Source organism: Dicentrarchus labrax, unplaced genomic scaffold, assembly GCF_905237075.1.
Source record: "Dicentrarchus labrax unplaced genomic scaffold, dlabrax2021, whole genome shotgun sequence".
NCBI classification, from domain to species: domain Eukaryota; kingdom Metazoa; phylum Chordata; class Actinopteri; family Moronidae; genus Dicentrarchus; species Dicentrarchus labrax.
In genome coordinates this window covers 21,621,990-21,639,200 of record NW_026136714.1, presented here as the reverse complement: position 1 = coordinate 21,639,200, position 17,211 = coordinate 21,621,990, and the positions used below count along the sequence as shown (strand labels likewise).

At 39.4% G+C, this 17,211-nt stretch overlaps 3 protein-coding genes across 5 annotated transcripts in view; 2 read left to right on the top strand and 1 right to left on the bottom strand.

The window, feature by feature from the left end:
* Positions 1-17,211, bottom strand: part of sh2d3cb (SH2 domain containing 3Cb) — a 34,867-nt gene that overhangs the window by 2,047 nt on the left and 15,609 nt on the right. For both annotated transcript variants that reach the window (XM_051423562.1, XM_051423563.1), the window contains 6 exons: positions 16,211-16,314; positions 2,840-3,306; positions 2,089-2,204; positions 1,232-1,403; positions 621-732; positions 276-482 (listed from right to left, as the gene is read on the bottom strand). In XM_051423562.1, coding sequence (XP_051279522.1) covers positions 276-482; positions 621-732; positions 1,232-1,403; positions 2,089-2,204; positions 2,840-3,306; positions 16,211-16,314 — 1,178 coding nt within the window. The remainder of the gene's footprint in view (positions 1-275; positions 483-620; positions 733-1,231; positions 1,404-2,088; positions 2,205-2,839; positions 3,307-16,210; positions 16,315-17,211) is intronic.
* On the top strand, positions 4,413-8,862 carry LOC127376570 (UDP-glucuronosyltransferase 2A2-like). The gene is made up of 2 exons (XM_051423571.1): positions 4,413-4,542; positions 6,679-8,862. The coding sequence occupies exon 2, from the start codon at positions 6,693-6,695 to the stop codon at positions 8,271-8,273; it is 1,581 nt and encodes a 526-aa protein (XP_051279531.1). The 5' UTR covers positions 4,413-4,542; positions 6,679-6,692; the 3' UTR covers positions 8,274-8,862.
* On the top strand, positions 4,413-16,711 carry LOC127376571 (UDP-glucuronosyltransferase 2A2-like). Of its 2 annotated transcripts, none has more exons than XM_051423572.1 (2): positions 4,413-4,542; positions 13,599-16,711. In XM_051423572.1, the coding sequence occupies exon 2, from the start codon at positions 13,613-13,615 to the stop codon at positions 15,191-15,193; it is 1,581 nt and encodes a 526-aa protein (XP_051279532.1). In that variant the 5' UTR covers positions 4,413-4,542; positions 13,599-13,612; the 3' UTR covers positions 15,194-16,711. The 2 variants fall into 2 exon arrangements, with proteins under 2 accessions (XP_051279532.1, XP_051279533.1); XM_051423573.1 differs by lacking the exon at positions 4,413-4,542 and adding an exon at positions 11,165-11,317.

The following is a 17,211-nucleotide window of genomic DNA, read 5'->3' as shown; positions in this document are numbered from 1 at the left end:
TATAATTAGTTATAAAGGATGTGACATTGTTAATATAAATGGTGAACGAGACAGGACCCAATATTGAACCTTGTGGAACCCCCCTTGACAGTGGTCAAAATGCGGAGTGGTCATTTCCCCAAATCTCACATTGCTGTCTATGAGACAGGTAGTCCTGGAAACATTTACAGGATTTCTAATTATCAATATCGCATAGCCTTTGTAAGAGCATAGCATGATCAACAATGTCAAAAAGGGCAACAAACCAGTATTTTCTCCTCTTTCCACTCTTTTACCTTGGAGTTTGCTCTCAGCGTTGGAGCGGTAGATGCCCCCCAGCTGAGCGATGGTCCTTGCTGCCCCTAGGTGGAACATGACCACGTCCACCCCAACTTCCACTGTTTCCCACGGCTCTGTGCCCTCACCCACCGCCATGCTCTTCTCCAGCAGAGACAGGAGGGGTAGGACGTGGGGGAAAGTGGTGTTGGACAGTGGACAGCTTTCTGGAGGACAGACACACAGACAGAGTCAGTGTTTTTGTATAAAGGAAGGAGTGCTCTACAAATGGACCATAAGGAATCAGTATATAACCATGTTTTGATTGTTTTAAAAAATAGTGTGCAGTGTAGGAGAACCTCTACCTCTCCCGTCGTTCAGACTCTTCATAAATGGCCTCAGAGTTTTCTCATAGAGAATAGCGCCCTCTGTGTGTCGCTGCCGTAACGCCATCCAGGTCTGCTCCAAACGGCACACCTGAGAGACAGAAAAACATCACCATTAAAACCCGGGCAGTAATGGTTTCCAGATCATGGGACAGTTTTACACTTGCAGTTGCACTTGTGCGGAGACACAAAAATGAATGACAAATACAATTACAGACTTTATAACCTACTGTTATAAAGATAAGACATTTATGATATCCAACTTGTCAAGTCAACTTTTACATAAAGGACACAGGACACAGATAGTCTAATCAGTAAGCAATCCTTGTTGTTTTGTAACACCAAAGATAATATGGTCATGATGCAGCATTATCAATGTATGACAGTGCTAATTGTTTAATGTACAAAGGGTAAGGGGTTATTGCTGGCTATAGCTAATGAACAGTATCATCACCTTGATGTCAACTATAGCCGAGTTCAGTCTAATGCAGGGATTTCTGTTGCATGTCATCCTCACTCTCCTCATGTTTCCTGTCTCTCCCAAAAATGATTGTAAAAGGAAATATCCAGTCTGTGTGATATATGTTTACCTGCGGCAATTCTAAGGCTCTCATGACTGCAGCGAAGCCGAACATGTTGCCCATGGTGCTCTTGAGCTCAGCAGCGATTTGGATGATTTTATGCAGCAGACCAGCCCTCTCCTCAGTCGTCCCTGTGCAGCCCAGCACATCGACAGCCAACATGGTCGCCATGGTTTGGATCCTGCAGGAGGGTGGAGAGAGAAAAGGGGGAAGAGGGATCGCTAACATTAAAGTTTAGCTCATATCACCATTTGAGCTCTCAACAGTGAGAAGAATGACTCATCAATCATATATTGCTTTAGGAGGTCAATTTGTAATTGTCTGTAATCACAAAAAGTTTATATCCACACAACTTTGCTGTTCTGAGATTTTACAACAAATAAGGCACAAAAGGTAAACTTTTCCCTAAGAGGGACACCAGAGGAAAGGTCTTGTTGCTAACTAAATGAAAGGGTCTATCTCCTGTACAGTGACCATTTGTGACTCACCAAGGTCGTTGGCTCCAGTTTTAACAATATGCGTCATTCTAAGCTGTACTTTGTGAGGTGTAGGTCAACCTGCTGACATTTAACACATTTAATTTCACATTAACCTGTAAACTTAATGAACCTAGGCTGCAGTTTTCTGGTTTTTTTTGCCCATGATGACTATCCCTTTTGTCGGTTATACACATCAGCTGGGGCAGATTTCACCAGCTTGACATTAATACCGTAGGTCTGCAAGCCTGTTCCCTGTATCCGGCCAAAGATTTTTTATGAGAATAAAGAAACACCACTGAACGATCACGTGTAGACTGTTGGACCAAAGTGCTGGTAGTGTTCACATTTGGGGGTGGAAGTGTCAAGAATTTACAAATCCTCACTCACCTCTCCAGCAGGTCCAGTCTCAACTGTTGGCCATGTGGCAACGTGAGCAGCTCCATCCCATAACTAACTCCCATCATCCTTCGCACCTCCGGAGTCACCTCCAGAATTCTGGCCACCTGGGAAACACAGACAGGCACGTGATTATTGGTCTACTCCTGTATGTGTGTCTTTATATCAAGTAGATTTTTGCAGCGTTATGTCTGTGTGATATGTTTGATTTAAGATTTGTATTCTTTCGTTTTCATTCCTTCAGTTAGTGGCAATTGTTTGAGCAAGAAACAACGCCATGAGATATCCCAATCTGCAACATACAGCAGATATGGAGCAACATTAGCGTTAATATAATGCTGTGTTTGTGTTCAATATTAACTCTGTAGCTCTGGTTTGCTCTCCACCAACTCCTGAGAAAAATATCTCACTCTTTAGCTTCTGAATGCTACACTATGTTCACCAGCTAGCATCTAATGGTTTCTGTCTGCCTTTTGGTTCTTAGCAGATACTCTACAATGGATTTATTCAAGCTCTTGAAAACAGCTGCCTGTTGCATCTGGAAATAATAAAAGCAGTGAGCGGTGAGACTAAATCAAAGCGGAAACCTTGCGGGCCATAAAGTGAGATTAAAGACATCAAAGAGGCAAAAAAAGTTCTGCAGCAATGAGCAAGCCTTTTCACATAAATAGTCATTTTAGAAACTTATAATATTTGCTAAGTAATATTGATATTATATGATTACAGTAGCTTTAAACAATACCATGCAGTCAGCCTTGGTTATATGTTTGGCCGCTGTCCTGGGGTCCACCTCGGCTAGCAGTTCCTTCACCCTCCGCAGGATGCCCACCTCCAAAGGCTTATTCTCCTTGGGCATCAGAGGCGACTCGTAGCTGCTTGGTTTGAAAGAAGAGACCGTCTCCACCACCGGTGAAAAGTACACATTCCCGTCCTCCACCCTCAGTGGATCAATGCCCACTGACCCTTCCTCCGCCTGCAGCCTCTCAACGTAGCTCTGAGGGCAGGGGTACAGCTCTGTGTAGCAGCTTCCACCTGTATCAGGGGGTTGGGAGTCCTGGTTAAGATGAGGTTGGGGTCTGTCATTAGACTGTCTGTGGAGAGTGCTGTTGGGAGAGGGCAGGGGTTGGGATGAATCCAAGCACCTGGAGAGGGACGGGGATGGAGCCACACTGGCTGCCCGGCTAATGCTAGGGCTTCTAGACTGTGAAGCTGGAGATAGAAGAGAAGGAAAATATTTATTAACTGAAGCATCATTCGTGTACAATGACCTGAATATAGGGATCCTTATATTTTGTTTTTGCGTTTGCCATTTATATCTACAGATGCTGCGATGTACACCACTAAATTCATACTCAGTAATTTCCTAAAACAGCTGTAGTCACTGTAAATTCTATGATGAGAAAATGTATGCATTTGTTTGTGTTTTTAATTTTTGACCAACAATGGAGCTCTATGGCACATAGGAATAAAATATATCAGGCTTTGGATACAGTACACACACAATGCTTGTAAGATCAGTTAATTGTTGGCTCAGAATAACATAGAATATCACCAGACTTAACCTTTAATTGTGGCTAATGATTGCTTTTTATTTGATGTTTTGGACTGTGTAACATTTTGTAACTTTGCCTTCCACCAGTGAGGCCATGTCCTGCAGCTACAGGTGAGTCAAACCTGTCACACCAAGGCCAGAGAAACTGATCACACTCAAGAAGAACAAACTGGAACACTGTGAGAATGAAAAATATCCTCCAGCATTTCAGTTATTCCTTGATCATAATTTTTGATAAATTAAAGTTTAATTTTTAAATTTTTTAAAAGTTAGATTGTCCCTTTACCTGGTAAAATCCTTCACCTCAGCTTCTGTGTGAAACATATTTGTTTTAATGTGTAATTCATTTGTCTCGTAAAAGAACATATCGACTGTTTTGAAGTCAGTGAACAAGGTTATGTAGTTCATGCACATGTCTGGCATGAGTACACTGTTTGGTCACGCACTATGATGACCTTCAACTTACATCACACTGACTCATCAATCTATGTAGGTGCAATGGTACCTTCTCTCTGCATTTACATTTTATTTTTTATTCTATTTTTATATATAGTATGTTGTATCATGTGTTTTTTTACTTTATTTTTTACAATTTAATGCTTATCATTGCAACCGTATATCAGTCTTATCTCAGTACTACATCTTAAGTTCAAACTCAGAGTTTTCCATGTGAGACTCTCAATCAGCTTTCCGTTGTGTAACAAACCTGCTGCTGCATACCATACACACTCTGAACTTTAGTCGTGTTACTCAAGTGCCAACACCCCCCGAGCTGCTCTGACTGCCGGAGCTGGACGACAGTTAGTCAGTCAGCCGTCTGCTGTGAGGTTGGTTGGACGCTCAAACAACAAGCTCGAGTTGACATGTGAAAACTGTTCACTGGGACACGCTCGGTAAGTGTTTAGATCAAAAACCCGACCAGTAAAAGTGTTTTAGAAGCAGAAATAGGCTGGTGGTATGTTAATACAATATTGTTCATGTTGGATGGGAAGAAGATTACTGTATATGTGCATGAATAGACTGTTCAGCTTAACCCTGATTACTTTCTGACGGATGTTGCGGTCTTACAGTCTCACAGAACCAGATAGAGACTTCCAGATGTTTCCTATTGAAAAGCTCAACAACAGGACATGGCTAAATGAATGCAATGAGCACCTTTACTTGAAACTGTGGCCTTTCACAAATATGGTGCTCTTAATGTTCGGCTTATGAACTGTGAGAAGAAAATCAATGTTTAGAGGTTTGGATGTGTAGATTCACGGCAACAGGAAACATGTTCTATGTAATTAAAGCAAGATCATTGAGTAATTTGCTTATCAGCTCACAAAATAGCCTCATGTTTCCTGTTTTCAGAAATGTAGGAATGGCCAGGGACCTTTTCTTACACAGAGAAAGAATATACTTATTTTATTATAGGTAGTCTTGGCTATTTAATGCACTACTCTGAAGTCTCTCCAAATAAATTAATTATAACTAACATAAAAAGCACAAAATTACTTTTGCTCACATAAACTGTTATGATACTATTTGGAAAGGTCCTCTGACCTTTGACCGTGTAAATACAAAAGGCAGCTGCTATTAAATCCCCTTTATAGTTGGACACCTATCTTAACTGAGCAAAACATGTACATAAACACAAAACTGTGAAACCTGAGACAGGGAACTGAATGCAAACAGCTTTTGTAAACCTCCTGGGATTTAGCAGCTGGAATTCCCACCCTGTGCAGTTGTGTAATCGGGAAACTGTTACTGAGCTGTAGGAAAACTGGCAGTTATGCAAGTCTCACAGCAGTGTGCCTCAGTTTGCCAAAAGAATAAGGAAAATACTCTGCATAAAGAGTGGTATGCATCAGTTTGTTTTGGCTGCACTTTACTGGATCTGTTAACAGTAAGTCTTTGCTCTCAACTGTGATTAGGTGGTATTGTTCAGAGCCAGGAAATGTTGCTGTTGTGTAGAGTACACGACAGCAACCAATATGAATAATCATGAATAATCATGGCTTGTATTTTAATTGATTAAACTAGGAAATAATGACTTAAAAGTAATTTCAACTCTTGATACTTTCGTAGCGGCATAGCAACAGGATATTAGTGACGTAAATTTTATCATCTGCCCATGTCCACACAGGTCTATATGGACATCCGTGTTGTTGTGATCCAAAATGTAAGACCATACATGCCATATGGAGACTATATATTCAAGAGTACTACACTTGAATAGAAACGTGCCCCTTTCATTTGAGTAGAATCATTATAGTTTTTGATTTTCAAACTTAAAAACTTGTCCTGCATCAAACCTATTCTAAACTGTCCACCAAAATTAATTAAATGAATTTGAGTACAACACAAATGTATCTACTATACTTAGAGCACATCTCTAGTTCTAGCTTGTCTGGACTATAAGCAGTCCTCTTGAGTCTGTCATGGAAGCTGGACTACTCACAAACTCTGCACAGTGGTTTTGATGATGACATGAATCACCATCTCTCAAAGACCTTGAACCTTATGAAAATATTCTACATATTCATCTACATCTAACCATCGCTACCAGACAAAGGAAATTACTAGAGCTTCCAAATGCTGAGCTCCACTGATCCTCAGTGGATGTTTTTCAGACTAAACTGAGAGGAATCTACAGTTTTAGTTCTTCTTAAGGTTCCGGACCTCTGCCACAAATCATGTCATTTTATAAAACACTCCAGATGACAGGCTTATTTAATCACAGGTTGCAAGGAGCTAAGGGGTCTTGAGAACATTGATGGCAGGATACTTCTTTATCTAAACCGTCAACAAGAGTTTTTAAATGAGTCGAACTTTGAGTGAAGTGGCCAGGTTCATTCATTCATTAGTTTTTGTGTTCCAGACTAAAACCTTAGTGTTCAGTAAAATATTAGTCATATCTGCTCATAGTCGGCACACATATTTTTAAAACTATGAAGAAGCTGAAAATTGTATTTTTATTTTGAGTTGTTTAGTAAGTTGATGCATAATCTTGAACTCAAGATCTAACTCTTTACATCACTTGTCAGAATTTCTTTCAGAGATGCCCCGACTGACCTTGGTGGCACTTGTGGTGCTGCTCTTCTATTCACCCTTGGTCAATGCAGGGAAAGTCTTGGTGTACCCTTTGGATGGAAGCCATTGGATCAACATGAAAGTCCTCATCGAGGAGCTTCACTCCAGAGGCCATGAAATCACAGTGTTGCGGCCATCAGACAGCTGGTACATCAAGCCAGAGTCCCCTCACTACCAGTCCATCACTGTAAATTCCACTGCTGGTTTTGATGAGGAAAGCTTTGGGTCATTTGTAACCACAATGGTGAACATGCGGCGGGAAGGTGCTTCCCTTTGGACTCGTATATCTCTGGAGTATGAACTGGTGGAAATGTTTTATCAGATGAATAAGCAGGTGATTGAGATGGTAGGGGAAATGTTTGAGAATACTAAATTGATGCAGAGCCTCCGCAATGCCAAATATGATTTGGTACTAACAGACCCTGCAATTGGTGCAGGGGTGCTTCTGGGTCATCGTTTGGGTCTTCCACTTGTCTTCAATGTGAGGTGGACTATTCAGGGTGAGGGGCATCACGCAATTGCACCTACCCCATTTTCCTTTATTCCAATTCCAGGGACAGAGCTGACAGACAAGATGACGTTTCCCCAGCGGGTGAAGAACATTCTTTACTACTTCTTCACTCGTTTTCAAATTTGGTACGTAACAGACCCAAACTACAAACCATTTGTCCATCGTTACTTCGGAAATGATGTACATTATATGGAGCTGTTCCAGTCAGCAGACATCTGGCTGATGAGGAATGATTTTACCTTTGAGTTTCCACGACCCACAATGCCAAACATCGTCTATATGTCAGGATTTCAGTGCAAACCCTCAAAGCCCCTCTCTAAAGAACTAGAGGACTTTGTCCAGAGTTCTGGTGAACACGGTATCATTGTGATGACATTGGGAACCCTGGTGGCAAAACTTCCTGAGGACATTGCTGAAGACATTGCCGCTGCTTTTGCCCAACTTCCTCAGAAGGTGATCTGGAGGTACAAAGGAAAAAGACCACCCACCCTTGGCAACAACACCTTACTCTTGGACTGGCTGCCTCAAAATGACCTCCTGGGTCACCCCAAGACCAGACTGTTTGTGGCTCATGGAGGCACCAATGGAATACAGGAGGCCATCTACCATGGTGTCCCCCTTGTCGGCCTACCCTTAATGTTTGACCAGCAGGACAACTTCTTCAGGATGAAAGCAAGAGGTGTGGCCAAAGTCCTGGACATCGCAACTGTGAACAAAGACAACTTCCTGGAGGCACTGAAGGAGGTACTCTATGAACCATCCTACAGAGAGATAATGACAACCCTGTCCAATCTGCACAGAGATCAGCCCATGAAACCACTGGACCGTGCCATGTTTTGGATCGAGTTTGTCATGAGGCACAAAGGAGCAAAGCATTTAAGGACAGAGTCTTACAAGATGTCGATGATCCAGTACCACTCGATTGATGTAGTGGCATTTTTGCTGGCAGTTATTTTGTTAGTCTTTACTGTTTTCATTTCTACAGTAAAGTTTTTGTGGAGGAGAGTGTTTTCAAGAAGCAAAGTCAAAAGCGAATGAGGAATTTGGATCCTGATTTCTTGTAAAGACAATAACAATAACATTCAAAAACTGTTCTGTATTTAGAGTCCTTGTCAGCATACAAATAATCTTACTCTGGTATCCTAACTTGCCTGAGTGTGAGTAACTGAATGCACCCACAAACCTCATACTGTCCAATGACTTCAGCCAGAGAGGTCATGTTTCTGTTCTGTTCATTTGTTTGTGTTTGTTAGTTGTCAGAACATATAAAATCGACAAATAGTTTACAAAACAACTTGATGAAAAGATAGAACTTGAGTCATATGGTCAGTTATTAATCCATATTCAGGAATATTTTGATCAATTTCTTGCAGTTTTTTAAAGATTTTTCTTATTCTCATGAACTACTGTGCTTGTTTGAAAGAAATTAAATAAGATTCATTCTTTATTAAAAACATTTTAAAAATGACACATGTAGCTATATTGTGATTGTCTATAACAAGGGCTGGAAGATGTTTGAATATTGCTTATGACTTTTATTGATGATATGATGTTGTCATGTTATTATTCCACAAATGTATATTGTCCAAATAATGAGCAAGCTGTAAATAAAAGCTAGTGAAAAGATTGTTTTTTTTAAATGTTCTTTTACACATATGAAGAGTTTGGTCTCGCATAATAGATTGCATTGGGATTGGGATGCTGTCATCCCACAGGAACCGATGCAAATCTCACAAGAGTGGGCAGTCTTAACTTTTCTGCGCCCAGGACTGGGCAGTCTAAACATAAACTGCGGATCCTGAGATTTGCAGCCCTGACTGCAGACAGAGGCAATTCTTTTAATTTGCATATACAGCATACAAAGATAACGCTGATTACGTTCAACAAATACAGTATACAATTAAAAAATCCTTATTAATATCATAATAATGATAATAATGATTACAACTATATCGCCCAACCCTATCATTCACAAATATTTATTTAAATTAACAAAATTCCTAAACAACAAAAAAATTCACTCTCAAAGCTGTATTTTCTGCATCAAAAAGGAAAACTAAGGAACATTTTGTGTAAATACTTAATAATGGGCTTTGTCTCTGTTAAATAAAGGACAACTAAAATAAATGGTGACATATTAAATTACTGTTCAGTTCCTTGAGGCAGGTGGTATTGTGAAGGAGAACTGCCAAAGCTCAGCAGCTTATTGGTATCTTCTTACACTCCTTATATAGTTGACTTAGTTTTGGGTTATTGTAATCAGATAGCACTTGCATTGTGTTTGCCATTGTGTTTGCCATCCACATGCAGGGGTGTAGACATTTCCCAAGCATTATTCCTTTTTGCTATTCTGTCATCCCAGGCAAAATTTCCTGCTAAAAGGTCTAGTGTGTAACATTTAGGACAACCTATTGGCAGAAACAGAATTTGTTATGCATAGGTATGGTTTCATTAGTGTATAATCACCTGAATATAGGAATCGTATAATATATTTTTAAACTTAGAGGAAGCCTTTTATATGTACAGATGTTGCACTAAATGCAAGACCACTAAATGCCACTACAAACTGGACCTTTAAGACATAAATTATTTAAGCTTAATTAAAAACGTTCACAAAATTAGAGTTACATTTTTTTAAGGCTCAGTAATTTCCTAAAACAGCTGGAGTCACATTAACTTGTAGCAGACATAACTCAAACACAAGTAAATACTGCATTTGTTGGGGACTATTTTCAGCTGCAGATTAATCCACATTTGGTGCACTAATGAGTATATGGGGCAGTAGGACAGTGGTAAATAAGGAACATGTCACCCAGTGCTACAGCGTAGCTCAATGTTTTTAATTTTTGACCAACAATGGAGCTCTATGGCACATAGGAATAAAACATATCAGGGTTTGGATACAGTACACACACAATGCTTGTAAGATCAGTTAATTGTTGGCTCAGAAAAACACAGAATGGCCATGTCCTGCAGCTACAGGTGAGTCAAACCTGTCACACCAAGGCCAGAGAAACTGATCACACTCAAGAAGAACAAACTGGAACACTGTGAGAATGAAAAATATCCTCCAGCATTTCAGTTATTCCTTGATCACAATTTTTGAGAAATTAAAGTTTCATTTTTACATTTTTTAAAAGGTAGATTGACCCTTTACCTGGTAAAATCCTTCACCTCAGCTTCTGTGTGAAACATATTTGTTTTAATGTGTAATTCATTTGTCTCGTAAAAGAACATATCGACTGTTTTGAAGTCAGTGAACAAGGTTATGTAGTTCATGCACATGTCTGGCATGAGTACACTGTTTGGTCACGCACTATGATGACCTTCCACTTACATCACACTGACTCATCAATCTATGTAGGTGCAATGGTACCTTCTCTTCACATTTTATTTCTATATAGTATAGTTATTTTTTTACTTTTACAATTTAATGCTTATTATTGCTGCTCCTGTTTTTTATTATTCTTTTTTCAAATTATGAAAACATAAAGATCGCTTCTGACCAAAATAAAGGCACACTGAAGCAGAAATTCAATAATAGAAATAAACAGGAAACGCATCTGCACAATGTGCAATATTTATTTATTGAAGCAAGGTTTCCATCAGAGACCTTCATCAAGCATTATTTAAACTATGACTAAAAACTGTGAGAGTCATAGCTGCTATTCAAACTAAAGATGTAATGGGTTTACAGAAAGGACAAAAAGTGGGAAATGTGATTAAATGAGGAATAAAACAAAGAAATCACTCCGGTCTTCATGTCGGGTTTATTTGCCTTTGCTCTATATTAACCTGCAACCGCATATCAGTCTTATCTCAGTACTACATCTTAAGTTCAAACTCAGAGTTTTCCATGTGAGACTCTCAATCAGCTTTCCGTTGTGTAACAAACCTGCTGCTGCATACCATACACACTCTGAACTTTAGTCGTGTTACTCAAGTGCCAACACCCCCCGAGCTGCTCTGACTGCCGGAGCTGGACAATAGTTAGTCAGTCAGCCGTCTGCTGTCAGGTTGGTTGGACGCTCAAACAACAAGCTCGAGTTGACATGTGAAAACTGTTCACTGGGACACGCTCGGTAAGTGTTTAGATCAAAAATCCGACCAGTAAAAGAGTTTTAGAAGCAGAAATAGGCTGGTGGTATGTTAATACAATATTGTTCATGTTGGATGGGAAGAAGATTACTGTATATGTGCATGAATAGACTGTTCAGCTTAACCCTGATTACTTTCTGACGGATGTTGCGGTCTTACAGTCTCACAGAACCAGATAGAGACTTCCAGATGTTTCCTATTGAAAAGCTCAATGTTATTTCTATATAGTATAGTTATTTTTTTACTTTTACAATTTAATGCTTATTATTGCTGCTCCTGTTTTTTATTATTCTTTTTTCAAATTATGAAAACATAAAGATCGCTTCTGACCAAAATAAGGGCACACTGAAGCAGAAATTCAATAATAGAAATAAACAGGAAACGCATCTGCACAATGTGCAATATTTATTTATATATAAAATATGTTTTATATACAACAGGACATGGCTAAATGAATGCAATGAGCATCTTTACTTGAAACTGTGGCCTTTCACAAATATGGTGCTCTTAATGTTCGGCTTATGAACTGTGAGAAGAAAATCAACATTTACAGATTTGGATGTGTAGATTCACGGCAACAGGAAACATGTTCTATGTAATTAAAGCAAGATCATTGAGTAATTATTTTGTAAACATTTGCTTATCAGCTCACAAAATAGCCTCATGTTTCCTGTTTTCAGAAATGTAGGAATGGCCAGGGACCTTTTCTTACACAGAGAAAGAATACACTTATTTTATTACAGGTAGTCTTGGCTATTTAATGCACTACTCTGAAGTCTCTCCAAATAAATTAATTATAACTAACATAAAAAGCACAAAATTACTTTTGCTCACATAAACTGTTATGATACTATTTGGAAAGGTCCTCTGACCTTTGACCGTGTAAATACAAAAGGCAGCTGCTATTAAATCCCCTTTATAGTTGGACACCTATCTTAACTGAGCAATACATGTACATAAACACAAAGCTGTGAAACCTGAGACAGGGAACTGAATGCAAACAGCTTTTGTAAACCTCCTGGGATTTAGCAGCTGGAATTCCCACCCTGTGCAATGTGTAATCGGGAAACTGTTACTGAGCTGTAGGAAAACTGGCAGTTATGCAAGTCTCGCAGCAGTGTGCCTCAGTTTGCCAAAAGAATAAGGAAAATACTCTGCATAAAGAGTGGTATGCATCAGTTTGTTTTGGCTGCACTTTACTGGATCTTTTAACAGTAAGTCTTTGCTCTCAACTGTGATTAGGTGGTATTGTTCAGAGCCAGGAAATGTATGAATAATCATAAATAATCATGGCTTGTATTTTAATTGATTAAACTAGGAAATAATGACTTAAAAGTAATTTCAACTCTTGATACTTTCGTAGCGGCATAGCAACAGGATATTAGTGACGTAAATTTTATCATCTGCCCATGTCCACACAGGTCTATATGGACATCCGTGTGGATGTGATCCAAAATGTAAGACCATACATGCCATATGGAGACTATATATTCAAGAGTACTACACTTGAATAGAAACGTGCCCCTTTCATTTGAATAGAATCATTATAGTTTTTGATTTTCAAACTTAAAAACTTGTCCTGCATCAAACCTCTTCTAAACTGTCCACCAAAATTAATTAAAAGGAATTTGAGTACAACACAATTTTATCTACTATACTTACAGCACATCTCTAGTTCTAGCTTGTCTGGACTATAAGCAGTCCTCTTGAGTCTGTCATGGAAGCTGGACTACTCACAAACTCTGCTCAGTGGTTTTGATAATGACATGAATCACCATCTCTCAAAGACCTTGAACCTTATGAAAATATTCTACATATTCATCTACATCTAACCATCGCTACCAGACAAAGGAAATTACTAGAGCTTCCAAATGCTGAGCTCCACTGATCCTCAGTGGATGTTTTTCAGACTAAACTGTCATTTTATAAAACACTCCAGATGACAGGCTTATTTAATCACAGGTTGCAAGGAGCTAAGGGGTCTTGAGAACATTGATGGCAGGATACTTCTTTATCTAAACCGTCAACAAGAGTTTTTAAATGAGTCCACTTTGAGTGAAGTGGCCAGGTTCAATCATTCATCAGTTTTTGTGTTCCAGACTAAAACCTGAGTGTTCAGTAAAATATTAGTCATATCTGCTCATAGTCGGCACACATATTTCTAAAACTATGAAGTAGCTGAAAATTGTATTTCTATTTTGAGTTGTTTATTAAGTTGATGCATAATCTTCAACTCAAGATCTAACTCTTTACATCACTTGTCAGAATTTCTTTCAGAGATGCCCCGACTGACCTTGGTGGCACTTGTGGTGCTGCTCTTCTATTCACCCTTGGTCAATGCAGGGAAAGTCTTGGTGTACCCTTTGGATGGAAGCCATTGGATCAACATGAAAGTCCTCATCGAGGAGCTTCACTCCAGAGGCCATGAAATCACAGTGTTGCGGCCATCAGACAGCTGGTACATCAAGCCAGAGTCCCCTCACTACCAGTCCATCACTGTAAATTCCACTGCTGGTTTTGATGAGGAAAGCTTTGGGTCATTTGTAACCACAATGGTGAACATGCGGCGGGAAGGTGCTTCCCTTTGGACTCGTATATCTCTGGAGTATGAACTGGTGGCACACTTCTATCAGATGAATAAACAGGTGATTGAGATGGTAGGGGAAATGTTTGAGAATACCGAACTGATGCAGAGCCTCCGCAATGCCAAATATGATTTGGTACTAACAGACCCTGGAATTGGTGCAGGGGTGCTTCTGGGTCACCGTTTGGGTCTTCCACTTGTCTTGAATGTGAGGTGGACTATTCAGGGTGAGGGGCATCACGCAATTGCACCTACCCCATTGTCGTATGTCCCAATTCCAATGACAGAGCTGACCGACAAGATGACATTTCCCCAGCGGGTCAAGAATATCCTTTACTATATCTTCACTCGTATCCAAATTTGGTACATAACAGACCCAAACTACAAACCATTTGTCCATCGTTACTTTGGAAATGATGTACATTATATGGAGCTGTTCCAGTCAGCAGACATCTGGCTGATGAGGAATGATTTTACCTTTGAGTTTCCACGACCCACAATGCCAAACATCGTCTATATGTCAGGATTTCAGTGCAAACCCTCAAAGCCCCTCTCTAAAGAACTAGAGGACTTTGTCCAGAGTTCTGGTGAACACGGTATCATTGTGATGACATTGGGAACCCTGGTGGCAAAACTTCCTGAGGACATTGCTGAAGACATTGCCGCTGCTTTTGCCCAACTTCCTCAGAAGGTGATCTGGAGGTACAAAGGAAAAAGACCATCCACCCTCGGCAACAACACCTTACTCTTGGACTGGCTGCCTCAAAATGACCTCCTGGGTCACCCCAAGACCAGACTGTTTGTGGCTCATGGAGGCACCAATGGAATACAGGAGGCCATCTACCATGGTGTCCCCCTTGTCGGCCTACCCTTAATGTTTGACCAGCAGGACAACTTCTTCAGGATGAAAGCAAGAGGTGTGGCCAAAGTCCTGGACATCGCAACTGTGAACAAAGACAACTTCCTGGAGGCACTGAAGGAGGTACTCTATGAACCGACCTACAGAGAGAAGATGACAACCCTGTCCAATCTGCACAGAGATCAGCCCATGAAACCACTGGACCGTGCCATGTTTTGGATCGAGTTTGTCATGAGGCACAAAGGAGCGAAGCATCTAAGGACAGAGTCTTATAAGATGTCGAGGATCCAGTACTACTCAGTTGATGTAGTGGCATTTTTGCTGGCAGTTATTTTGTTAGTCTTTACTGTTTTTATTTCTGCAGTAAAGTTTTTGTGGAGGAGAGTGTTTTCAAGAAGCAAAGTCAAAAGGGAATGAGGAATTTGGATCCTGATTTCTTGTAAAGACAATAATATTAACATTCAAAAACTGTTCAGTATTTAGAGTCCATATTATTTTTTCTCTCTGACACCTCTATAGTTTGTAATTTGTATTTTTTTTCCATTTCAAATTCTTTAAATTAATCAAATTCAAGCTTAGTTTACCCATCCAGCAACTTACGTTTTCCTCTTCTGTATCTGGTTATCTGGTTTTAGAAAAATTGTTTATATATTTTCCAGTAAATAAAACAACAACAATATAAAGCTGCACCTTCATCTTTCTAAGATTACCATATCATTCTACAGGCCATGGCGATGCAGGTGTAGAAACTTCCCAAACCGTATTCCTTTTTCCTATTTCCCTTGTTGAAAACCATTGTTGTTGTTCTTAGCCACACTCCACCAATCAGGGGCTGTGTGGGCTGATCTGATCTTAATAGAACATTGGTAATCGTGACCAAATTAATTTTTAAAATTGTCATATTTTAAATCCAAAATGTAGGTAATTATAATATAATTTAACATCTAATTTCAAATGTAATTTGATTATGTGCATTTTTTAAAAATCTGATTATGTAATCCCATAATCATTATTACATGTAATCAATTACTACCTTATTACTTTCAACTATAACAATCATTTGAAGTAGTGTGTGTTGTTTGAGCACATCTTTCTTCTGAATATTAAATCTGTGTTTTACATATATCTGTGATGAACGAAAATCATCTGATAACAAGCCATGCGGTTGAATAGGTCAGGCTCTATTTGTCAGACAGAATCAATAAAATCAATCTAAAATACTTTACTATAACCCCACCACTTGTGCAACAACTGCACACATGATGCACCTATTTGGCCAGCAAAGTGAGTTCTATTGTATCCTGTGAGCCCTGAAGAAAGATTTTACTCAAATATTCAACTGTCCTCTCCTTGGTTATTAATGATTTAACTATTTTATTGGCTCAGAGCATCAGAGCAAAGAGCAAAAAGAGTTAAATATAGTATTAAACTCACTGTTGTTGTACGGAGTTGAGAGAGAGGATTCTCCAGCAGTCAGCAGAGGCTGGCCGTCCTGCTCTCTGTTTACATCTGCCTCCTTCTGGTGGAGAGAGGAAGGACTGCATGGAGACACAAAGAGAGAGGGGGAGATAGAGAGAGAGAGATGGCAGATGGTTGTCACAATACAGGAAACAGTATCTCATTTTGAATCCGTATATCATCATCATGTTTTTCTTAGACTGATAACATGATATTAAGAGAGACTTATGGTGCTGCTAAGTGAAGTTTTGTCACAGAAGCCCATTGAACAAAAATACAACATATCAGCCGTTATCACAAAAAAGGACTGCAACAGAGTCAACAGAGCAAAGAGCAGCGTGTCTAAACTTTCAGCGCTGACTGAGACTCTTGTATTATACTTGCCCAAACTAAAGCCAGGTAGGGAGTATAGTCACACAAACAATATATATATATATTTAGTTTTTTTAAGTGTTAAATAAAAGATTGCAAACTGCAGGTATCACTTTATTGTGTTTTTTGATTTTCTCTTTGATCTTTTACTGTGTACACACGCAGGCTCAAACACAGTCATCAGTTCATCTACAATGCTATCATAGTTTTGTACATATGATTGAATGATGGTTGTTTTTAGCTGTATTAGGCTCCGGTCCATGAAACAAAGATTTAAGCTGTCATGTGAATTTGATTAGGACCTTCGTTTGTACTTAGTTGTGTAGAGATTAAAGAGGACGCCCCAAACACACACGTTTAGAACACAACCTTTAAAAATACGTCTGAAACTGATTAGTAAATTCAACAATTTGTCAATTGACATAAAATTGATTGCCACCAACTTTGATATTGATTGACTGAAGCTGGAACCAGAGAATGTTTGGAGTTTCTGTCTCATATATCACTTATTGTTCAAGTGATATATGAGACAGAAACTCAAACATTCTCTGGTTCCAGCTTCTCCGATTTGAGGATTTGCTGCTGGTTTTTCTTCGTTGTAAATT